This window comes from Xiphophorus couchianus, chromosome 11, assembly GCF_001444195.1.
Source record: "Xiphophorus couchianus chromosome 11, X_couchianus-1.0, whole genome shotgun sequence".
Taxonomy (NCBI): domain Eukaryota; kingdom Metazoa; phylum Chordata; class Actinopteri; order Cyprinodontiformes; family Poeciliidae; genus Xiphophorus; species Xiphophorus couchianus.
In genome coordinates this window covers 30,595,700-30,621,740 of record NC_040238.1, presented here as the reverse complement: position 1 = coordinate 30,621,740, position 26,041 = coordinate 30,595,700, and the positions used below count along the sequence as shown (strand labels likewise).

The window sequence follows — 26,041 nt, the reverse complement described above, 5'->3', positions numbered from 1 at the left end:
GCCATGCAACAGGCCACAGTTGGCATGACTGACAGTGTAGCGGATAAAATCCTGTATTTTTGAACTCAAAACGAAATACGGTCCCTGGTAGCGATGAACACAGGAAAAGATAAATGGCTCCTACAGACAGAACAGACGGTGGGACTCAGAATGTTGAGTCATAATTTACAAAATGGCGGCCGCTTTCGCTTCAACTCCGGTTAACCTAGGTCCTAGGTGCTAACTTGTTAAAATCTCCTTTTTCGAGACGCTCTTAAACGGATAAAAAAATAAATAACTAAAAATGGAAAACCCACACCAAACCTGGATTCACTAAAACAAACCAGTAAGAACTTTGTAAGGCATTTTAAGGACTGTAACTATGAGTGGCTAACAGCTAGCACTTAGCACAACAACCTGTGGATTTTATTTACAAATAATGGGTGAGTGTAACTTTTCTATCACATTCTCATTCAGACTTTACTGAATATATTTTCTTTTATTTGTTCACATGTGCGATTTGAGCAGTTTGGATTGAGGTTGAGCTTGGCCTTAACTGGGGAACAAAGAAAAGTTTTGCTGAATTATTGGCTGTTCAATTATGTGCGCTGTCGCCTGTCTATTTTGTTAAAATATATGTTGATATATTGCTTGATATATGCATTGATGGTTTACTTGGCGTATTTTTATTTATTTGCATATTATTGGATGCCTGTGGGTTAGTGTGGTGCATAGTTTTTGCATTGTCCTGCACAATGTGTGTATTGTTCAGGTTGGTAACGTCTATGAAGGCCCTGACTGAAACACCGTGGTATTATGGAGATAAAAAGTAAAGAAACAAAACTTAATTAAATTTATTTTTGATCTACCTGCATGTCCACCTTTTGCAAGGCTGTATGATCTTGTCCCTATCTCCAGCATTTTTTAGACTTAGATTTTGTGTCATTTTATGAAAACTCTGGGTGAGAACCTTTTTCCTTTTACTTTTGTTTTGATTCCCATTTGGTTCAATCGTCTAATATAATTATTATGGGATATTGATTATAATTTAAGATCCATGATCCAACCAAAATAATTCTGAATTATTGTTAAAAAGTTGACTCCTATTGCACATATGGCAGGCTTGAAATTATACACCTGAAAATTTCTGATACTGTTTTTTTCTGAAAGACATGCAGCATTGAACTCTATTTGTTTATGTGATTTTGCATAAATATGTTTTATTTTATTGAAGACAATATAAACATACTCTTTCTTTTGGTACAAGTTTAATGTTCGTCTTTATTTTAAAATCTAAAAATAGAAATAAAATGGCGATTCTTTTATTTAAAAATAAAAACACCGAACATACACCATATCTTTGCTGGAAGATGGTGGCACAATCATGAATTGTTTTCTTCAAGAGTAACAGGAAAACTTGTCATAGGAATCATGACATAAAATCTATTGGAGGCTGTGTAATTTGAAACAAATTGATTTTTCTATTATGTGATTATATGTTCTAAATAATATGTATCAGGATCATTGGCATGAACAGAGCTGAGAGGACGACAAACCACATTTGGTTCGCCCTCTTCTGAGCTGCGCCTGACTTGGAGCTGTAAACGACTCTGCCATCCAGAGGCTGCGTGGGTCTGAAGATGTTTGTCATGGGCTGTCCTGTCCAAAATCTGCACTGTTTTACTATAGCATCCAGCTGGGGAGCAGAGGAAAGAAAAGATGAGACTCTGACAAAAAGAAACAACTTAAGAAAAACAAGTCTTACCTTTTTCACAGAAGTAAAATGTTCTGCGTAGTAAAATACTCATAAGTAAATTTTCTCAAAAAAGTTACTCAAGTGAGTGTAATTGAGTAAATGTAGCTAGTTACTACCCAACTCTGAATGCAAATAGGTGATCATTAACTGGCAGATTTAAAATGTATGTTTTTTTTAAGATAAAAATCAGAATAAAATGTTGAATGACTCCTCACCTGTCGACTGCTGATTGACAGCATCCTATGAAACACTGTCCATGCAACCGCCTGCTCACATCCTGGAGTTGTCATGGAGCCCACATAGCGGTAGTAACTGTGAAGCTCGGCGGCTGCCGGGATGATATTACTCAGTCTAAAGTTTGGAATCACTGTGTTGCTGCCTTAACACAGTCAGAAATAAGGAGGTAGCCAGAAAAAAAATAAGTTAGTACTTAGTGAAATCTTAGAACTGCATGTTTTTGTGCTTTCTGGGGGAAACAGAACAGTATAACCAATGATCGTGTTTACTTCTTGTTCAAGCTTGTTTCTGTCAGATGTGAGTTAAAGTGTATTCCTTTGGTGCTGTTTCTCTCCAATTACACCTCATATTTTTCCAATGTCTTTAGTAATTTAGTTTATGTGTTTCCTATGGACACTCTGCATGTTACAGTTTATAGCTGGAAATTTTGCGCATGCGCGCAACGCTGGAGGGCAAAAGGCTATTGTTTTATATGCCACCTATAGCCGTAGAACAATACCGTTAACTAACTGATTAAACCCCGAGACGTAGGTATTATTAATTTAGTGCACTGCGCCACAGCAAAGAGAAAAATAACTCAGAAAATTGTTAAAGAACAACTCAATCCCACTTTTTACCCTCACTTTCTGTGTCGGCTACTGTTTGCGCACACTTGTTGCCATAGCAACTGACAATAACGCCACCATATGTGACGTTCAACATTTAAAAAATACTCAAACATTTCCCACACAAAGAACAGAACATTCAGTCCGTTTGTGTTTTTAGATTTGAGTCTAACCTAAGACTTTTATTTTGCAATGATTAATAAGCTCATCGCAAAATTGCTTATTAATCTAAACCTAATAGCAGCTATTAACTTAATAGCAGCTATTAGTTTAATAGCTGCTAATAGCAGCAATAGCTTTATTCTATGCTATTGCTAGCAGCAATAGCAGACTAGCAGCAATAGCTTTATTCTATGCTATTGGTAGTAGCAATAGCAGGCTAGCAGCAATAGCTTTATTCTATGCTACTGCTAGTAGCAATAGCAGGCTAGCAGCCTACAATACTATAGTATTGCATAGAATACTATAGTATTCTATGCAATTGCTAGCAGCAATAGCTAATCTACGACAGCGGTGGTAGATGAGCTAATTTAAACACCTGATCTACTGATGATCTATCAGAGTTGGTGTTTATGTCGCCTGTTTTATTTTGTAACTGAACCGAAATACACCATTACTCATCACATGTTAAGGTTGTCAAAGTCAAGCAAGCATAACTGAACTACTTCCCTCTCTGTGGTGTAGAATAGCCAAGCACTGTGTCCCTTTTTCTTTTATATATCAGGCAGACATTTAAGATTGTGTTTATCTCTTCAGATGAACCAGACGCCTCAAATTCACTCTGTGCCTTAATTACCTGTTGCACTGTACATGGATTCAAGTTTCAAGTCCAAGAAGAATTATAACATTCATGATATGTTTTTGTGTTTTTAAAGTAAAAATTAATATATTTACCATTGTTTTGTACTTGACCCAGAGCAGCAATTATTGTATCTAGATGAGGATGATCATCTGCTGTTTCCTGTGAGGAAGTCAACAAAAATACAATAATCTATAATAATAATATAAGATAATTTGATCTTTGAAAGACGTTTACAGTATTTTACATTAGTATTTACTCTTCATATTTTGTCAGATTACAATCCCAATCTAAATGTATTGGGTTGGGATTGTATGTGACAGACTAACAAAAAGCAGTGCATACTTGTGAAAGGCAGAAGTGTCCAAACTTTTTTGCACTGAGGGTCAAAATCCCAAGTTGAAAGTATTCAGGGGTCAAAATTTGTAACCCCCAATTAAAAACGCAAAAACATTAAGTAAAACATGTAATATTTTACATTGGCTTTAATGTTTAACTTTCTGGACTTATTATGTTTATTTTTTTTGTTTCATGACTTATTATGAAATAAAAAAACCCAATAATAATAATTTAAAAAAGGCTCAAGAAAAATTCTTTGTGTCGTACTTAACATTCTCAGTTTAAGAAGATATAAACTTGCCACGAAAAATCTCATCCTAAAAAAACTACAAAAAGTGTTGGATAACCATTCTTGAATTGAAGTCAGAGGCCACACAAAATTACTCCAAAGACCACAAATGGCCCCCAGGCCCACACTTTGGACACTCTGGCAGTAGAGTGATGCGTTACCTCAAAGAAGAGGGCGAGCAGAGCGATACCCGCCATATCGTGTTCTGCTTCCTCCAGAGAGCTGTAAGGTTCTTTAATATGGACTATGTGCAACTGTGCAGACAGAAAGGAAAGGTATTATAAGGAGTCGTACTTAGAACACAAACCTGCCAAAAATAATCCTAATAAACCAGTTTTCACTGTAATCATTTTAAATTTGAACTGAATATTTGCGTTACTGCTCAATACCGGTGTTGCACCATATTCTGTAACCACTGTACATTGTGATCCTGTTGCATTTTAACACCACAAGTCACTAAAAACGTAAAATTTTCTGGGGGAGTGTGGTGACTGCAACAAACGCAAAAGGAAAAATACATAGAAAGATGAACAAAGAATAGAAAAATCTCACCACTAATATTATGACTATTATGGAAATATAGACGGCCACATAATATGATATTCCTGATCAGATATTGTGACCAAACTGTAACTTATAGAAAAACATTAAATACTTAAGTAGTAGAGTTTAGTATTTTACCATAAGTTACAGAGTGGTCACAATATCTGAGATATCACATTTTATTTCCATAATAGTCATAATGTCAGTGGTCAAATGTTATTTTTTATTTTTTGTTTGGCTTTTTCTTTCTTTTTATTTTTTGACCTTTTTTATTTATTCTTTTACGTTTGTTTCTCCACTGCATTTTTGACGTAGCATAGTGTTGAGACGCGTGTCAAACTCAAGGTCTGTGGGCCAAATATGGCCCTCCATAGCTTTTTATGTGGCCCTCTAGATTCTGGAATCAACTCTAAGTGAGCTTAAATATTACATTATCAATCAAATCAATGCAGTTTTTATTTGCTTACTGCCAAATTATATCAATCTGTCCCTCCAGTTTTTCGAGTATTATCATGGAAATAATTGCAGATTTTTCTCAAAAACTGTCAAAAACTTTCTTACTTGTACTAAACAGCAGCCTCAGCTTTAATTGAGTAATTAAAATTCACATTTACCATCATAAATAAGCACAAATATCGCAAATAATAATATTTAATTTTAAGAATTCATTGGTATTTTTTCAATATATTCTGGCCCAACCGGCCCTTTAAGAGGATTCATGATCTTGATTTGGCCCAAAACAAAAATGAGTTTGACACTCCTGTGTTAAGATGTTACAGCGCCTCCTACAGTCACTATACACACCTGCAACGAACCACTAATATTCTGTCTGAAACGGATTTACAGGTTGTTTGCGTCATAATTTATTCCAAAATATGCTTTTAGGTGTTCAAAAATATACTGAATGCAATAGAAAAGGTGTTAGTAGCGCCACTTATCGAGTAACAGATGCAGTATCATTAGAAATACTATTATTTACCTGGCCTTTACTCCCTTACCTCCATTGGAAATCTTTCTCCATCAATGGTGTGCTCTGATCCCTTCGTCCCACTCCCTCCCCAGTGGAAGTGAAACTGGGCCGCTCTGTAGTGACCCGGCAGAGCTCCTCCGGTCAGCCGCACTGACTGTGGTAAAGCAAAGTGAGCTAATGGAGGAAAACAAAGTCAGAGAGTGAATCTAACCAGCATTGAGGCTCTGAAAGGGAGGAAAACAGAACAGGCTTTGGTGCTTTTCATTACCAAAGTGGCCCTTGTTCTCTACTGTGATGTTGATTAAGTCGGTGTGTCCGATAAAGCTGAAGGGAGGAAGAGCGCTGCTGAAATGAACTTTATTGGTCACGATGTTAATTGGCGACTGGCTTAAACCTCCACATCTGGGAAACAGAGCTGCCCAGCGGCTTGGTTCTGAAAAAGAGCGTTATCACATCACACTGTAAAACATTTGAAGGTGGTTTAACTTGAAAATGAAAGTCCACCTGCTGCCAATAGAAGAAAATTGTTTTGGTTTTTACTCAAAAATTAAAGTTCATGAAGTTGATTTAACAATAAGAGACAGGTTGTCTAAAAATAGTTTTTTAAGTTTATCTTTCACAAGCTCAAACATTTAGGTTCAAATTCTAAAACTGGCTAAATTTACTCGACGTAAAGGTAATAGACACAACAAAATGCGGCTCAAATGTTTTACAGTGCACTGTCTCTGCTGCTCCTGCTAGCAGATTATTTATTAGTAAATAATCTGATGCTCCTGCTAGCAGATTATTTATTAGTAAATAATCTGATGCTCCTGCTAGCAGATTATTTATTAGTAAATAAGAAAGGAAGCAGCATTCAGCTTCTACGCACTACAGATCTGGAACAAACATCCAGAAAACTGCAAAACAGCCAAAACACTGAGTTCCTTTGAGTCTAGACTAAACCCCCACATGTTTAGAAACATTAAAAATGAAACATTAATCAACAATCTGACGTCATAAAATGTAATGTTTTAATTATTGATTATTGACTGTATCTTCTACGGCTTTGTATTTTAGTGTTTTTGTCATGTAAAGACCTTTGAACTGCTTTGTTGCTGAAATGTGCTATATTGATAAACTTTATTGATTGATTTCATTCCTGTGTGGAGGAATGTCTAATGCAGGGATGTCCAAAGTGTGGCCAGAGGGCCATTTGTGGCCCCTGGACTGAATTTACACGGCCCTAACCTCAGTTAAAGAATGACACAGAATTAGATGGTGGTAGAAGCAGATAGACTTAAAATAATAATTTATCCAAAATAATTATTTCTGATAAATTAAAAATAACCATGTTTTTTTTTACTTTCTTTTTGATTTCATAGTAATTAAGATCCCAAGTATTCAGTGATTTTTACTTTTAGATTAGAATGTTTCCAAATCAGTGTTTCATAAATTAATTAATAAGCTTTTTTAAAGATATATTATTTTAAAGATAAACTGACACAATTTCTGGTCTAATTTTCCAGAATACACTAAATATATGATATTTTTTCCAATCGATATCTTTTTTAAAATAAAAATGCAAAATTGCTACTAACTTTAGGACGTGGAATGACTTACACATCTCTAATCTATAATAAAATCAAACAACTCAATGCTTAGTTTATTGCTGAAGAATTATAATAAAGCTACAAGATTTGAATTTTTAAAGATTTAAAAATTTTTAAACCCATAAGTGCTTCTGCTATAAAGATTTTGGTCCATGTGACAAAAAGTTTGGACATGCCTGATCTGTTATCGGAGATGTAAATAAAAAACTCAAATTGAGAACCCAGAAAATAAACTAAATTATGGTTCCAGTGGAGCCATTCATTGCAACTGAAGTAGAAGAAATTTCTATTTAGAGTTGGAGAAGAGACGCTGCAGGGGTGTACTTAGTTTACCCATCTCTGCATATTGAAGTGTTTAAGAAAAATGGTTTTACACACAGATCTACTAGAGGTTCTGTGTAGGAAGAAATTTACTGATATAATAGATAAATATCCGTCTATAAACATCTAAAATATTAAAATGCACAGATTATTTGTGAGATTTAAAAAGACTAAATTTAAACCTTTTACCAAATAACACTCTAACCCAAACAGGCATTGAGTCATGTCTAGGATAAAGAAAATTTATTTAATTGATTTTTTTAAATTCATCCATAGATTTGAATTGGACCCGTTTGAAGTTCCTTTATATAATATTTGTTGCACCTTTTTGCAATGTAAAGAAAACTGAATTAAACAGAGTTACATTGTTTGAATATTTTACTTACCTTTGCATGGGTCATCACAGGTCTGGCTCTGGTAACACCACTCAGCTGAAATCACATATAAAAAAATCTGAAACAGGGCTTTTGTTGCAACTTCTTGTTAAAAAGAGGCATCATGAAGTTAATCAAATGATTAGGTTAGCTTTCATACTCTCTAACAGGTTCTATTAATCGGTTAATATGATTAATCCCAGAAACTAAACTTTGAGAATTCAGGTACAAAACAACAACAAAATGTAACAAATCCAGCAGCTGGATTGTCCACTTAGTTTGTGATATGTTCCTGTGTAGTCTTTATTTTTTAAAATGCTTTGTTTGTTTGGATGCTTCTGTTAAATCAATAGGGAAAAAAATACACTAAAAATTATAATTATTCTTTAACCCCTGGGATGAACTGTGGGTTGCTAAATGTTCTGGATGTCAACTCCATGCTTTCAAAGAAAATACAGATCACAAAATGCATTCTATTAGTATTTTTCATTAATTTTTATTGCCATATTAATTTGCTCTCACTCAGTAATAAAAGTATTGATATATTTTTAGACATCTACAACAGCTGTGTCAAACGTTTTGTTTTGGAACAAATCAATATCATGAATGCTTTCAAAGGGCCGGTTGTACCAGAAAGTATTAATAAAACCTGATCACAAACTGTAAAAATATCAATTAATTCTTAAAAGTAAATAATAATATTGACCATCTTTTCAGTTCTTCCAGGATTTCGTGATTCTTTTTGTGATATTTTTCAATAAAATAAAAAGTGTTTGTGGTACTATCTTGGAAATATTGCAAATATTTCCAAGTTGAGTTTGACACTTGTAGCTTAAAGTATTCTCTGGAATGTTACCTTTATTTTGATACCAAAACCATTGAAATACGTCTTGTAATTTCTGAGAAATATTGAAATCATTTTGTTATTTTTGAGAACTCCAGCCCCTAAATGTGACATGTATGCGAAATCAGGTTTTTCTTTTTTTTTTTTTGCACATCTTCCTGAAAGACTGAAACTTAAGTTTCTTAATGACCAATAAGTTTCTATTATATTCAAACATAAATCTGTTTTCTCAAAAAGCACCACTGCTGATTTAAAAGTGTTCTTTTGACAATGAGTGTAAGACTTTATTTGTGTCACAAAGGAGCAGTCGTGAAACCGCTGATTGCAATCAGAGTAAAGTCACTTCGTCGCTCCGTCAGGTGCTGATAAAGTCATTTACTGTTGTCCTGCTGCTGTGTATTATGTTGCTGATGAGAAAAAAACCCTCCAGCGTCTGGCTCTGTGGTGGGAATGAAAGCTGGGATGGAGAACCATTTAGCTAATACAGGGACACAGATTAACCCATAATGGCGTCATTTGAAAGGGGACAACAGTTCTCACCAGGTGAGAACAATGCACAGGTGGAGGCGGGTTTTACCCCACCTGGCTCACACACCTGTGTCAGAGTCAGCAGCGAAGAAAAGCCAAAGACGGGAATCAAATGTCTGCTTAAATTTGGTTTCCTTTAATTAAATGAATGTTTTAAATTCTGCATTTTAATTTTCTTTGTCTGAAATGATTTTTTTTGTCTCACCCATGATGTGAGAGAAATTCACACCAGGAGGTTCCTAAAAAATATTAGCTGAACTTCAGGAAACAATCATTTTATAAAAAATAATACAGTATTTTATTGTATTTTCTTCCTGCAGGAAAATAAAAAAGCTTTCAACAATGAGATTTTATGTCGCTATTAATCAACGCACATGTATTTTATTGGTTTTCACAAAAATAGTTTTAATTTCTAAATACACAGACTTTCTGTAATTTATTGGATTTTAACATGCACTTTAAACACTGTATTTTATTGTTGTTAGTATTTACAAATGTTTGGAAATAATATTTCAAACATTATTGAAATGTTTGAATATTTCAATAATCAAACACATATTGTGTTGGTTGACACAAACATGAAAAAAATGTTTTTAAATTCAGAATACTATCAGATTTTGAAAACATTTTTATTAATATTGAACACACTGAGTATTTTATTAATAAGTGCTCCATGTAACAGCACAATTAACATTTCTGTTGAAAGTTTTATTCTTAATAAATTTCAGTTTCCTGATTAAATAAAGGTTAAATGAAAAATATTTTAATAAAAGTTTATTGTTTTTATTTATCTTTGCCTTGACATTTTATTCCACAATTCACCTTGATTAACCACACTTTCATTATTCCTATTGTTTGGTATTTTATCCAACAATAATTGCTGATGATTCCTTTCTTTTTTGTGATTTTTACTTGATTCAGATTTGTAAAAGAATATTTTCTGTCAAAGCTGATTTTTTTCCCCAGCTTTTCTTCACAAGTTCACAAACTTAGCTTGTCTTAAAACACATTTCAAGCTTTACATATAACTTTTTGGAGTTGCAAAAAAATGCCATCATTACTATCATTTACACACACACACACACACACACACACACACACACACACACACACACACACACACACACACACCCATGCGTGGCTATCTTTGCAGGGACTTTCCATTGACTTCCATTCATTTCTACAGCCTAAACCTTACCCTTATCCTAACCCTACCCATTACATATCTAACCAAAACTCAATTCACACCTTAGTCCTAAATCTGACCCCTGACCCAAAAACAGCGTTTCCCCGTTGTGGGGACCAGGCTTCAGTCCCCACAAGGAGCAGTGGGTCCCCACAACGTAGTATGTGTCATGAAAATGGTCCCCACAAGGTATTAGAAACAAACGCGCGCGCACACACACACACACACACACAGAGTGAATGATGGTAAAAATCATTGTTTGAGTTGAGCGTCTTACCTGATGCCCTGGAGCGCAGGTAGAGGAAAGCCAGGAGGTAGAGAGAAGAACGCATCGTTGGGAGCAGAGCAGGCGAGAAGTGAGACTTTATTCCACCGGCTGACTTGGAGCAGCATTTGTCAGTGGGAGGGCTACAAATGGTGTGTGTGTGTGTGTTGGTTGAAAAAAAAGAGAGAGAGACAGCAGGAAATAAATGGCTTTGAGTCCCAGAGGCAAAAATTGACAAGCTGTATTTATTGATTTGTAATCATGTCATGAAAACTGCACTGATAGTTTATTTGCTCCTGATTTGTGTTGCATATTTCTTATATCCACAGCTCGAAGTTTGACTCTTGAGCTCGAAACTGAAAACTGTTCAAAAAGGTTCAAGTAAAAATATAATTAAAAATAAAGCAGAAGGGAACAGGAACAAAACAATAAAAAATGATGGTGTAAAGTTATTAAAAATAGCATATTCAGATCTAAATAAATATGCAATATGAGCAAAATAATTTAAAAAATATAATGTATATGTAATTAATGCACTACATGACTTAACTATTTGATAATCATTGTATTCTTTCTTTTAAATGTTTTGAAATTAATCTTCCAGGGATTGCAAATGGATTTTACATTATTTACCTGCTTGGTCACTTTGTATTCTCCCTTTTTAATAAATATAATTGAATTTCATTGTTTCATGGAATATGAAATAAAAAATTTGATAGATTATATAAGATATATTAGGATGTAATAGAAAATACACACGCAAACGAACAAGTAGAAATATATTTTAATATTAATTAGAACAGACTTATTTATTTTTGTAATTATTAATTACAAGTTTGTGAAATGTTAATGGAACAATAAAAGAAATGTTTAACTTTTGTTCATACTTACTGTATCTAAGTACAGTTTTTAGCACAAACTGAGTAAAAAGATCCTTCATATGATTCTGATGCAATCAGAACAAACAGAACCAGAACCTGATCACAGCTGCACAACAAACATAAAATCACTAGTAAAATGGACAAACTTTATATTTCCAGCTTTTTAAGCAACAACATTTCTTCTTTAAAGCAAACATCCTCCTTAGGTTTAGTTAAGCGTCAGTTTCTTCATTTTAAAAGTTTTAAAATCCTTCCAAGTTTTCAAACCTCCGTCAGGTTAAATAAAAACGTAGTGATGCTGAATACAAACGCAGATAAACAGTTTTCTTCAACACTGATACAGACAACACTTCTATTATTGTTAGTGAAATGCTAAATGGATTTAAGGCAACAGCCAAAAAATGGCCTACAACTTACTGAATATGATGATTTGACTTATTATGATTTCATCTATATTTACTCCGATCTCTTTTCCTTCTCAGGCAGAAAAAGGAAGACAGCAGTAAACTGGAGGCGAGTAGATTAGGGAAGGATGTCCTCAGCGGAGATATTTCTGAAACAAATGGAAAAAATATTAAAATATGTGTTATTATATGTTTGTTTCCACCAAGCTTTTGTTTTTGCACTGCATTAAGCTCCATCCAATCATCTCTGATAATTCCTGCAGCCTGATGTTGCCATTACCAAGCATGGTGTTTATAAAAAGGTAATTATTCGTCTCATTGTTGTGGTTTGTAAACCGGATTGCATGTTTTTTTTATTTCTACTTTTGTCAACAACTAAACAGTTATTAAATGGTTATTAGTTCTTCTATTAACCTTCACAAAAAAAGCTGGATTGAATCACACACAAGTTGACTCTAATTTTATGAATTAGGAGACTTCTCAGTGTAATTTGGGCTTATGAATGACACTTTCCAGATTTGTGGTTTTACAACTATTGCTGCTACTTTACAATCATGCACTGTTTTTGTTGCTCTATCACATAAATCCCAATAAAATACATTGTGGGGAAAAAAGGTCCTGTCTACCTCAAAATATTTAATGAGAATTTTAACTGAAGACATGAAATGACACAAACATACATTTTAGGAAACAAACAAACGAACAAAAAAAGTAGCATTTTTTTACTCTTTGCCTGTGTTTCTCTTACCTGAAGCACAAAAGCCGCCACCACGGCCATCAAGGCCAGCAGCAGCATCCTGCCCACCCAGCCGAGGTCAAAGGTCTTCAGGATGAAGAAGCGTGCACAGCCCAGTTTCTTGGGTGTGTGTGGCGGGTAGCGCATGTTGTTCACTCCCTCCATCTTCAGCTTTTTGATGAGACAGCCGCGCAGGTGGCTCAGCTGGTCGAAGCTGAACTTGCCGTGGTAGCAGCCCATGCCGCTGTTTCCTGACCGAAAAATAAAAGAAGTTAGGCTGAAGATAAACTTTAGCAATCAGAATAAAGTTCCTGAAAGTGTCAATGTGTTAATTTTTCTGTTACTTTGTTCTAAAGTATTTTGGTTTTATATCTAGAGCAGCTATTTTTTCAGTTATTTTTTCAAAGCAGCTATTTTTGTTTCGTTTTCAAAGTTGAGTAGGCTTTATAACTTGACTATCTGATATGTTTTTGTTGTTTTGTATGTTTTTAATTATATAAAATGTACAGTGTTGCTAAAATGTGCTATACAAATAAACTTGCATGATTGATTAATCTATTCGGTTAATATCAGGTATTTGTTTCAGTTCCACATTTTTATTTTATCCGAAGTCTGACGCTAGAGGGCGCTCTAACATTTGCACATTAGACATTTGCTCCACAGAGATGTGCAAAAATTTTACTCAAGTAATAATAACACTACTTTAACATATTTCCACTCAAGTATAAGTAAAAAGTATCCATACAAGAAATTACTCAGGTAAGAGTAAAATGTATTTGGTAAAAAGTCTACTCAAATAAAGAGATCAAATTATCATTTAATATTAAAAAGTTAAATGAAATTTTGGTTAGGGTAATTTATATAAGTAAAAAGAAAAAAACTAAATCAGGAAAAAAATCTGTCCAAATCTGTTTCTTTCAATAAAAAAACAACGTAGGAACCTTTAACCAAAAACTGCAGGTGTGGGTCTGTATCTGGTGAACGTTTGGTTAGAAAATCCAGAAATTCACTCAAGTACAAAGAGAAATACTTCATAATAACATCACTTAAGTAAAAGTGAAAAGTACATTGAAGTAAAATATTCCTTAAAGCAATTGTTTTTGAAAAGAGTTACTTTTTAAATTTTTTATTTTTTAGTGAAACTGTGTGTCTGACTTACCCACTCCTCCAAAAGGCAGCGAACTGACAGAGAAATGAACCAGACAATCATTTGCCAGGAATCCTCCGCTGGACGTCTCGTCTCTCATTCTGTTGATCACCTGCAGAGAGAAAAACGAAACAAGAACCTGGTTACAAATTAAAACATGCACAAGTTTAAAACAAATTACTAACAAATCATCAAATTACATGTCTGATGATTTATAATCTTACTTTTTATGCTGTTTAGCATTAAAATGACAAAGCAGGATGCAGTTGATTTAATGTGTGGAGATAAATGGGTCAACATGTGTTTTACAGAGTGTATTTGTTGTTTTTAATGTCGAACTCTGTTCTCGATTTCTAAACTGAATCAGCAAAACTGGAGTTATATTGTTGTTTTGTTTTATTTTTATGCTTTATGTGAATAGTTTGTGTGTGGGTTAATAAAAGCGTAGCTCTGAGATACCTTCTCATCTGCAGAGAAGACATACAGAACCAAAGGTTTTTCTCTCTTGTTGATGAACTTTATGGCCTCGTCCAGTCCGCTGACAGGAAGGATGGGAAGAAGAGGTCCAAATATCTCCTCCTGCATCACCTTGGCATCAGGCTTTACGTCACGCAGAACTGTGGGAGCTGAACGCATCATAAAAAACAATGTTTTAGTTTATGATTGAATGAAAAAACCTCTAAGTGTGACCTTTGGTACCGATGAAGCAGTCTGACTCGTCTCCGTCTCCTCCTGCAGCCACTGCGCTGTCCCCCACCAACGCCATGATCCTCTTAAAGTGCCGCTGGTTGATGATGCGCCCGTAATCTGGGCACGTCTTTGGTTTTTCTGTGTAGAAATCCTGCAAATAAAAGGAAAAAATCATTTTAAATATGAAATTATGTTACAAGTTCCATCAACTCAGGATCCAATTAGCAGTGGAAAATAAATCAGTAACAATATATATTGCGATAGACATGTGATCAGCATAAACAGATAAAACATTTGGTAGAAAATTCACTGATCCAGAACTGCACAGCATTCTGGGGGATGTAGGCAAAGTGAAGGTTTAGTTGTTCAGCCTCTCACAGCTAGCTAAGCAGAGTGAGAGACTTCAACTACCTTCCTCACTTTTTGGTTACCTAGCAACAAGCTATAAAGTTACTCCTGGCTACCTAGCAACAAACTGTTAAGTAATTTATGGTTGCCTAGCAACAGCCTGTTGAGTAACTGGCGCAGAAGCAGTTTAACATTTTACCACTGAGCCTCATGATTGTTTAAAAATAATAATTTTAAAAAACAATGTGGTGGAGTAAAAACAGTTTAGTAAAGAGCAAATGTCACATCATCAGTTTGCAATATTTCAGATATTTAAAACAGAAAACACGTCATTAATTATTGATATCGACTGATATGAAGCGTTTGTTTTAAGTTTTCCAGCCGTATCGTCCAGCGCTGTTTCCATTGTGAGCTTCCGGTACCTTAATGGACTTCTTGACCTCCTCGATGACCCGGTCTTGAATGCTGGGGTCACAGAGGATGTAGTCTGGGGCGATGCAGGTCTGACCGCAGTTTGTGTACTTTCCCCATGTGATCCGTCTGAACAGAACATTTAACAGAAGGATGTAAGAGAGGAAAATATTCTTTAAGTAGGAGTTAAAAACTGTAAATATTAAAAGTATGTGGGACCTGCAGGCTATGCTAATGTCGCAGTTCTTGTCGATGTAGCAGGGGCTCTTGCCGCCCAGCTCCAGGGTCAAGGGGGTCAGGTTTTTGGCGGCGGCCTCCATGATCACTTTGCCCACCGTACTGTTACCGGTGTAGAAGATGTGATCGAATCGCTGGCGCAGAAGCTCCTGGGTCTCTGGGACTCCTCCCGTCACTACAGGGTAAAGCTCCTAAAACAAAACAAACAGCTTAAACTTCATAAAAATAAAGAGTCCAAACTTATTGGGAGAATTTGCTTTTATTTTATCTTGACTGTTCAAATACACACAAACAAGAAATATAATACTATGCTATGTGTAATTTCCTTGCATGTCTGTTTTTAATTTTGGATTTCTAAAGTAGCAGCTTAAATTAGCACATCAGTCCGAGCTATAAAGTCAGTTTATATTTAATAAGGACATTTAAACCTGCAGAAAAATGACTGTACACACACAGTCTGTAACTATGAACTAATGAACAGATGAATAAATGAATAGATGGATGGAAAGATGGATTAAAGCACAAATGAATGAATAAATATAGACAGAAATTCAAATCTGGGAATCTAAATAGTTGTTATACTCTACTCATTTTTTCCAGTTTCAGACTGTTACTTGAAGACAAACTATTTGTTACTAAGGCTTTTAACTCTATATTTATATTATTTATAAAGATAATTGGTAATTGTTCAAACCGAGTTGAATTACCGACTCAAACTTTATTTGTAGAGCAGTTTTCATTCAGCCATGTGTAAGAGGAAGTGTTTAAAAGAATTAAATTTAATATAAGATTATTGTAAATTCATGACTGACAGTAGAGTTTGAAATGAAATCCAGCTAATATCAGTCTTTCTTATTAATATTGTTGTGATAAAACATTTCCAAGGCTGAACTCCACAGCGTCTTTTTTTTATCACTGAAGCTGAATGTTTTCTTATAATTAAAAATAGGAGATGTCTATGATAAAGTAGATTGTTACTTTTCTAACTCACACAGATTTGGTTAAAGGCTGTAATTAAACAACATGAGGTCAAAGATAACTAAAATTTCTTGTGACTAAATTTTGTTTTTGTGTGGATCTTATTGCAATGTTTAATTCTTTCAAATGATTTTTTTATTCAGAACATCATTAAACCAAAACTTAATTTCTCTGTTTTCCTTCTTTCCTGAGTGTTTAGGAATTCATTTTATCTTCACCGCTGCTGTTATGTGTTGCTCTTTTTCCACAAACACTCCATTAAAAATGCTGAGTTGTTTCTCCATATGAACAGATTTTCCTTTCAGTTACCTTGTCGATATAAAGTGGCAACAGATCCTCCATGACCTTTGCAGTGTGAACGCAGACCTCTGACGGCTTCACCACAGCTGCGTTACCTGGACAGGTGATTTGAGTAAAGAAAGAATAAAATTATGTGTAGTCTCATGAATTTCTAAATTAATTGAGCAAACAATAAGTCCTGTTGATTTGTGTCGTCAGTTGGAAATACAAAGTTTCACCGTTCAGACAATGTAAATTGTTACAAACAGCAAACATTACAAACGTTACAAACATTACAAGATTCAAACACTGAACTTTGAACTTTACACACCCACCAAATGCAACACTTCATTTACTTCATCAGCTTTTTCTTTTTAGAGGATTTATTTATTATTTATGGTTTTGACATTTATTAAATATTTTTTTAATTAAATCTTGTTCTCAAGTCAGCTGAATTTTATAGTTTTTTTTAATTATAATAAATTGCATTGCAGGTGGACTTTATGTACACATTTTCTCACTTGATTTTATTTAGGAGCATTAGAGAAAAGATAAGTGACTAATTTAGAAAACCATGCGCCATTGTCCTTACCAGGGGTAACTAGTTACATTTATTATTTTTTTAAAGGAGTAGTTTTACTGAGCTGTTAGCCTCAGTTCCACCTGATTCAGGTTTTGTTTCACAGTAAGTCTGGGATTTCTCACATTTATTTGGATTTCTCAGGAGAAAAGGAGAAGTTGTGAACGATGACGTTGATTTTCTGCGCTGTTTTACAATTTCAGTCTGCCTTTAGTTTTAAAAATGCCAGCAGAGGAAGTGAACGAAGCCGTTTAGTCCGTATTGGCCAAACATCTACATATTAAATTAACATTAATTAACGTACCACTGCTGATTTATCATGGGAAAAAATACAGTTTTTAACGTCACACAATGTTATGAAGTTTAAAGGGTATGAATCCTTTTACAAGGCACAATATAGACATTAAACAAGTGTTGAATTATTCAGGACTTTCATCATTTGCACTACAACAGCTCAGATGATCCATTTGAATTTCCTCAAGGCATTAAAAGCTCAGACAGCATCTTACATAACAGAATACAACATCAGTAACCTTTTAGCTTATTGCTGGTGTGTGTAAAGATTAGATCTTATGCAAGTAAACTAGGTTAAAACGAAAATAGGCTTTGTGTTTATTTGATTAAATATTTGCACTGTATGTGTTATGATTTAAACATATTCAACTTCATCAGTAAATTTTTAGCAACCAGATTAAAAAACAAAACATATGTTACCAACTTATCAAAATTCTGATTATGGGTATCATTGATTGCACAACAATATTCCACAATTTTAGTCATTTCAAGACAGCTGAAGATGGACTGATGACTGTTGACCTAAAAAGTTATTTTATTGTGTAACTTTATGAAAGACTTCTGACCCAGCAGGCATTTGTGTTAAGCTCTGATACTGCAGAACAAAGTCCAACATGTGCAAACACCCCACTTGATGCTGCAGGCTCATTCTTCTTACTCTAAATATGTAACTCTAAGTAGCATTTATCCAGCAGAGCTGCAGACGAGCAGCTGCTCCAGAGTACTGATAAAGTATTTATAAAGGTATGACTGAGAATATGCAACACAGGAGTGCTTAGATTTTTGCATTGTCACTTTAAACAGCCGAGCGACTCCTCCAAAATCCAACGTTTGAATCACAAATCAATCAGAGTTGAGCCGAAACATTTGTTTAGAGGTTCAGCATGAGAGTGGCCTTAAAGAGACATCAAGTTAATCAGTTAAATAAAGTTTAGCCTTGCAAGCTCACACTTCCAAACACAAAAACCTGAATTACTGAGAGCAGATTTTACAGGGTTTTTAATCTCTAAAACTCTGCAGTCATGATTGTGGTCTGGAGTTCACAGCATGAGCTTTGACCCACTTATCTACATGAGAATAGGAAGCATTTAGCAAAGTTCTGGACACAAAGGGGAAGTAGAGCGGATCACAAGACGGACTGAAAACCAACTGCAGAACCATAAAGAACCTGCACAGCTTTACTCACATCCTTATGTTTTAAAAAATAAGAACATTTTCTCTAGAAAGATTAAATCACTTTATGTAGCTTTGAACAAACTTTAGCTACTAAAAGGTGTAAAATCTTGCGTCAGAATGACTCTTTTTCACCAGTTCACCTGTAAACAAACTATTTCTTTCAGTAGTAACATATTTTAATTAATTGTGTAGGTAAACAGCTAAAAGATGTTATTGGGTATAACTGTATAATAACTTCTAAAAACTTTATGATACACTCTATTTCTAATTATTTTAGGTCTCTAGATTTTCTACCCACAAACATATTTTAAAATACAGATTACCACATTCACACACCTTCAGATTTTGTTAAAGTTTCAAAAGTTTTACATAAACAAAAATTGACTTTGGAAAAAAATATTTTGCCTGATTTTGTTAGTTTTTGCTACTTATGTGAATTATTGTCATTTTGGTCCTTAAAATACAAACATTTTTACTTAATTTCATATTTTGGTCCATTTGATTATGTAACTTTTAAATATTAAATATTGATAATTTGATCATTAAATACTTTTTTACTCTTACTTGAGTAATTTCTTGGATGGCTACTTTTTACTTGAGTAAAATATGTTGAAGAATCGCTACTTCAGTACAATTTTGGGTACTCTGCCCGCCTCTGTCTGTCTACTGGTAGATATTTTCTGGAGTCATGTAAGCGGATTATAGATTAAGGATCTCAAACTTTTGTTCCTAATAAGGTGTTTAGCAGAAGTTCAATTCTTCAGATGTGAATATAAACATCCCAATTAAATTTTGACCTGACAAATCAAGCTGCAGTACCTGCTGCAATCGCTCCAATGAGCGGCTGGACCGTGACCGCCCAGGGGTAGTTCCAAGCCCCGATAATCAGCACCACCCCCAGCGGCTCCGGTTGGATGTAAACCGTGTCAGAGAGGGTCAGCAGGTTCTTCTCTACAGGACGGGGGGCCGCCCATTCCCTCAGCTTCCTGATGGCCAGGCTGATCTCCCCCTCCAGACCCAGAGTCTCATACAGCTGCGTCCCCACTTCACTCTGACGATGGAGAAAATATTAAACCTAGAGTTAGCTGATGTAGAAACAGTCCCACTGGCTGCACAAAATGAGAAGGAACCTAAGTGGAGTGTCTTGAAATGCACTATAAAAATAAAATGTGTTACTATTATTATTTAAGTTCGTGTTGTTTTGAAAAACAACCTGATTGTGTATGTACGATTCTGTATGTAAGCAAATAGAAGAGAATATGATTTTTTATTTTTATGTATTACCTAAGGAATGTTAAATAATGTGGCATAAAAAAATCTATTTCACCTCATTTTTCTCATCTTTTTGAGTTAAATTTAGACAATTTATTAAGCATAAGAGCTGGATTCTATATTTTATATTCTCCAATTTTGTGAAAATAAAAAGTTACGTGTTTTTAGCACATTATATCTTACACGTATCACTCACTACACGTATTACTCACTTTATTGAGATCTTTCTTGACAGCGTCTGAGATCTCCTTCTGCCTTTCTATGAATAAGCGCTGCAGGTTCTTCAGCTGGATGATCCGGTACTCCAGAGGTCGGGACCGACCCGTTTCGAAGGCTTTCCTGGCCCGAGCCACCGCCTGCTGCTCTCGAGACATCCTACAACCAAAACAGGCGACACAGTTCAGAGTTAAGTTTAATTTCAACTTAATTCATAAAAAAATAACAATCTCTGGAGTGAAACTACAGAAGTAAATATTATTATTAGAACTGTAATCACACCTCTTCATGTGACTGGTCTCCTAAAGAAACATGTCACAAATGGGAACATTTTTCAACAGCGTTAGTTGTGTTTGTGGGACTATAATTGCTGTGACACACAATTACCTAAAAAGATGTAATAAATTGTTCTTATCGTCACATTCATCGTTATCACAACAGTACTGCCAAGTATCGTGATAAAACTTTAAGTCCATATCGCCCAGCCCTAGTCCAGGTGAATTTACCCCATGGTCAGACCTTGTGATGCTTTGTGAAATAAAAACAGAACGATACCTACATGTCAGACTCAGCAGGCCTGAGTTAGAAAGTTAAATGTCAAAGGTCATGACAATGTAACTAGAAAACGACTCAAAAATCATGAAAAGACTGTGGGCCAAAGGTGGGCAGAGTACCCAAAAATAGTAATCAACCAAGAGTAGAACTACTTCAACATATTTTTACTCAAGTAAAAGCAAAAAAAGTATTTGTTAAAAACAACACTTAAGTGCCAAGAAACTCATCAAAACATTAAACATTTAATATTAAAAAATTACATAATAGGACAGACCAAAATATGCAGTTAATATATTGTCAAGAAAATCCGAGCTCATCCCACTTCCCCATGCTGGAGATTTTAGTTTAACAGTAATAATAAATAAAGTTATCTTTAAAATGAATCACTCAAGTGACATCAAGGCCCAGCAGTAGACTTAAGTGTCAATAAAGTTAGTTTAACAGTAATAATAAATAAAGTTATCTTTAAAATGAATCACTCAAGTGACATCAAGGCCCAGCAGTAGACTTAAGTGTCAATAAAGTTAGTTTAACAGTAATAATAAATAAAGTTATCTTTAAAATGAATCACTCAAGTGACATCAAGGCCCAACATTAGACTTAAGTGTCAATAAAATAAATCTAGTTGTGTGTGTTGTTTTTGTCTCATGCAAACTTTGCTTTAATTCTACTTTTTTCTATCTAATCATAAGAAATCATAGTCAGTCAGAGAGAGTCATTAAACAGGAAAAGCAGGTTTCCTGGAAAAAGAGGAAGTTTCCAGCCTGCAGATTTATAAAAATAGCTGAGACTATTTTAAAGCATGAAAGTTTTAAAAAATTAAATCTAAACATTATTAGTAATTGGATAAGATTCAAAGTAAAATACTTATATTAATATTGATTTACTTGTAATAATACTTACACTTATATTTGTGAGAACACTTACAAGAAAAACAAGTAACTGTAACTTTAGTAGTAAATAATTAGAATCATGTATTATTCTTGGTTTCTTTTCAGAAAAACATCTGTAATAACTCACATTAAGATTATAATAAGAATAATTAATAAGTTATGGTTATAAAATCATAAATGAATGCTAGATCAGAGAAGCTGAAGAAAATAAATGTGATATAAATGTGATTTTGACATTGAACTTGAAATGGTGTAAAAGGTTGTAAAACTGCAATTAAACATCACTGATATGTTGGAGGTAGAGAGTAGGTGAAAGGTTGTGCAGGCAAGGGACATAGGAGGTTGAGCAACCCTGAGACATTAGCACAGACATCAGGACATGTCTGTAAGACAGTGATGGATATGAGATCATCTGTCTAAGCAGACAGCAGGCGCACCAGGGGGGTGGATAAACCCTATAAAAGGTGGGTGCAAAAGAGGAACCGTTCGTTGGATCCTCCGGGCAGCTTCGAGCCAAGATCGAGATGGACAAAGAACTCTGCAGCTGAAGAAGAGCCGGGGCCACGGAGCCGAAGACTGTCCTGCTCATGGAGACCAACCCGTCTGGCCCACAATCTGTGGCTTCGAATCGCACTTCTCTCATCAGCTGGGTTCTGACCCCAAAGACAAAGATGAAGACAAAGACAAGGAAGAAGAACTGGTGCCTTTTTTCCTGCCAGCACCAAGTCCTGTGTGACCTCACCATCCATGCGGAGAAGAAGTTCATCGGACCTACAGAGATCCCTGCCTTCGCTGATCAACTTCTTCCTCCTGCTGCGACACCTTCTTCATCATCAAGCCAGGTCTGGGGTTCGAAACACCAAACTCCGTCCGTCTCTCTCAAAGGTTCCCTTTTTTAGTTCTCAGTATCAGCAGTAGGGAAAGATAGACTAGATGATTGATTTTACTTATTTGATTATTTCTGCTACTGAATTAAGCTGTACTGACCCTTGCAAAAATGCCTTACTAATAAAATATTTAGCATAAAGAAAATCTAAAGATGTTGTGGACATTCAGTTAATGAGTCACCTTAAAGTTCTTTGATGGTTGTAAAATAGCTGTGATGTTTGATTCTGGAGAGGAAGAGGTGGAAAATGTTTTTAGGTTGCTGGTAGCCCATATTTAAAACAACATCCTTGGGACTCGCCCGAGTTACTAAAACCTACCTGGTTCAATAACAAATGCAAGTTGCAAAATAGAGAACGAGCGACCGTTAACAGGTGTGCTCTGTGAAACTAGTTGGCTGTAGGCTGCTCAGTCTGGCTAATTCACAGGGGGAAGAAGGGTGGGACACCTGGATGTAGGCCGTCAGATAACCAGGCGAATCGTTTCTCGAAACCAGCTTAAACAGAGTTTACTTCAGTTCTGGACAGGGTAAATCCCAGCAGATTTAGGAAACTCAACGTACCCGTTAGACGGAGAGCTGGTAGCACATCTCCCCTCTCAGAAGAGGAAGTACGAGAGTGAGAGAGTAGAGACAGAAAGGAGGGGGGGGGTGTTGCGCAACAACAATATATATACTGTACATATACAGTATATACTGTATGTACTTGTTGCTGCTAAAAAGTGTCATTATTTCTTACTAGTGAGTGCAGAAGACTGTGATCAATATTAATATAACTTGTGTACATTAAAAGACCGAATGCACTCATTTTAACGTTAAACATGCAGCTCTAAACATTTGTACTGTGCAACCCATCAGAATTGATCTCGGTTCTTTAACATTTTCTGAAAACATTTCAATTCCTGTAAACTAAATACCAGAATGACGAGTGCATGTAAAACGTGTTTTCTTCTAACGGCCTGCTGTTATGTAGGTTGCATCGCTCTTTGTTTACAGACACAAAGAAAGTGCAGTAATATGAGAGCAGCGAACCGTCAATAACAGCAGCAGTTATACTGGGATGGTTCCAGTTAAAGGTAGAGACACGTTCAACATCCGGTTCACGGCTTGCCGCATAGCGGATCTCCGTCGTTTAACGTAACTTGCAAGTGCAACTTTTCCTGATCTGTTAGTCCAGCAGCTCTAATCATCTTATCATTATTAGTATCTTTTCGACAAATACTGACCTACTTCATTTACATAAACAGGATCTTCCGCCCAGTTACAGCTCCATTGATCTGTCTGAGTATTAGTATAGATATAGAGAAAAATCTCTAAAACTCCTACCTTTATAATTTCAGAGAGAAATTTAAAGTCCTTCACCGCCTGGATGGTGCGATTATCCGCGGGGCTGAACAATGACAGCAGGCCGACAGAAGCTGCCCTCCTCTCCCCGTTAGGTCCCACCCACCGTGGGCTGGACCGAGTCGCTGCAGCCGGACTCAGTTTGCATATTTCCCCACAGCTACACAGTGAACTTCAGCATCTACCGCTTTATGTCGCACCGAGAGATTTCCTAACTATGACGCATTTCATTTTAGAGAAGACACGGTGGTCCAAAACATGATCTCTAGCGCCACCAGCAGGTCAGAACTTCACATTGATGGGCAGTTAGTACCTGCCGCCGTCATCACTGTTTTTCTTTACTTGCACACTTTTATAAAACTATAGCAACACAATTGGAAAGTTATTGCTATTGATTACAAACTTTTGCAGCTACAATTACACCATAATTACATAACAGCTTACATTACAGTTTTTATTTGGTGTTATGTAATAAATCATTATATATATTATTAACTAACTGGCTGCATATTTTGTTTAAAGCAAATTTAGGAAATAAATTTACCACAGCCGCCGATATTTTATCTCAAATTAGAGATGTTTTTTTACAGTGTGGTATTTTATCATGCAATTACAAACGCAAATGTTTGACCTTTGAACTATTATCGTGCAAATTAGCTCAATCAGATTGGATCTATACAAGGGGGGGGGGGGAAATCCCATCTCATTATTGGGGGACCCTAAACAGGGACATTTCTTTGGTGGGGGGTCCGAAAAGTTACAGTGAAATATAACGTAAAATGTGGTTTAAAAAGTTTTTAAAGTGTATAAAAATGACTAAGTGGCTGTGCATATCTATAGCACTGGATCTATAGCTTCCGAGAACAGAAATGTCTAAACCTTGCCACAGTATCTCCATTAGATTTACATCAGGACTTTGACTGGGCCATTTTAGTGCATGAATATGCATACATTGATTTAAACACTTATTGTAACTTCATGTTTAAACTTATTGTCCTGCAGGAAGACAAACCTTCATTTACTCACACAAATATTATGAATACACTCTTAAAATATGTACTATGCAATATGTACTGAGTCTAAATAATAAATGAATTAAAAACTCTGAACAGTGTTACTGAAATAATAAAATTTTTGATGATATTCTAATTTACACTAATACACAGCATCAATAAACTCCCTCTTTCAGTTTCAAAGTGATGCTGAATTAACCCCAAATGACGGGACTGTGGTGCAGTTAACTTTGTGTCCAGCAGTTTCTCTTCCTTCTCATATTTGTAAAACAGATTTATGGAGAGAACCTTTGAAGAAAAATCGCCCAAGCTGACAGGAAGTATGGACAGAGTTTCAACATCAAACAAAAACCTGGAGAGATGTGTTTGTTTATTCTAAAGGAAGCAGCAAACCGGGTGCAGAGCGTCATTTACGCCTCGGTGTTGAAGCTGAGAATGTGGAGCAGAATGTGTGAGCATGCACACCTGAGTCTGTGAAGCATTGAGTTCACATGCAGAGGGAAGGAAAATGTGTGTATTCTGGGATCTTAAAGTTTATGAGCATGTTGGGATTGAACAAGTGACCCAGATAAAGGTAGAAATAAAACAGAGTGATTATGTCTTTGTCAAAATGTATTTATATCAAAATAAAGAAACTGGGAATCTGCATGTCTGCGCACCTCCATGACAGCTTTCTGTCAGGGCTGTAAAAATGTTAAAATTAATTATAGAGAATGACATATTAGTGAAATAAGACAATAACTTTGCATTTGATGTCAACAGGATAGTTAAAAAAATTAAAACATGATTTAAATAAAAGCAAGATTAAAAAAAGTTGGCAAAAAGACAGAAAAAGCAATCCAGATAAGAAGCAGCCTTTGCATCTATGTAATAAACTGTAATGACACACTTTTAGCATTTATCATGACAGCAAATTAGGTAGGGATTTACATATTTAACCATAAAATTGTAATAAAGAGATGCATTTTACTACACAATACAATATGCCATTAGCTTGTGTATTTATTAAAGTTATCTTCCTTACGTTTTTTGTTGTTTTGAAGAGTAAATTCAGATTGTAGTGGTTTGGCGCTAACT

General features: G+C 35.3%; 2 protein-coding genes across 2 annotated transcripts; both read right to left on the bottom strand.

The window, feature by feature from the left end:
* Positions 1–62: 62 nt before the first annotated feature.
* ca4c (carbonic anhydrase IV c) lies at positions 63–11,487 on the bottom strand. The gene is made up of 8 exons (XM_028031149.1): positions 10,640–11,487; positions 7,817–7,861; positions 5,786–5,950; positions 5,546–5,691; positions 4,166–4,258; positions 3,472–3,538; positions 1,951–2,114; positions 63–1,675 (listed from the first exon to the last, which is right to left on the bottom strand). Exons 1-8 carry the CDS (start codon positions 10,692–10,694, stop codon positions 1,481–1,483), a joined length of 930 nt encoding a protein of 309 aa, XP_027886950.1. The 5' UTR covers positions 10,695–11,487; the 3' UTR covers positions 63–1,480.
* Positions 11,488–11,739: 252 nt separating this feature from the next.
* Positions 11,740–24,153, bottom strand: aldh3a2b (aldehyde dehydrogenase 3 family, member A2b). Its single transcript, XM_028031146.1, has 11 exons — positions 23,934–24,153; positions 20,273–20,435; positions 19,608–19,839; positions 16,769–16,854; positions 15,464–15,672; positions 15,256–15,373; positions 14,495–14,636; positions 14,255–14,421; positions 13,808–13,907; positions 12,661–12,899; positions 11,740–12,061 (listed from the first exon to the last, which is right to left on the bottom strand). Exons 2-11 carry the CDS (start codon positions 20,432–20,434, stop codon positions 12,047–12,049), a joined length of 1,470 nt encoding a protein of 489 aa, XP_027886947.1. The 5' UTR covers position 20,435; positions 23,934–24,153; the 3' UTR covers positions 11,740–12,046.
* Between the last annotated feature and the right edge of the window lie 1,888 nt (positions 24,154–26,041).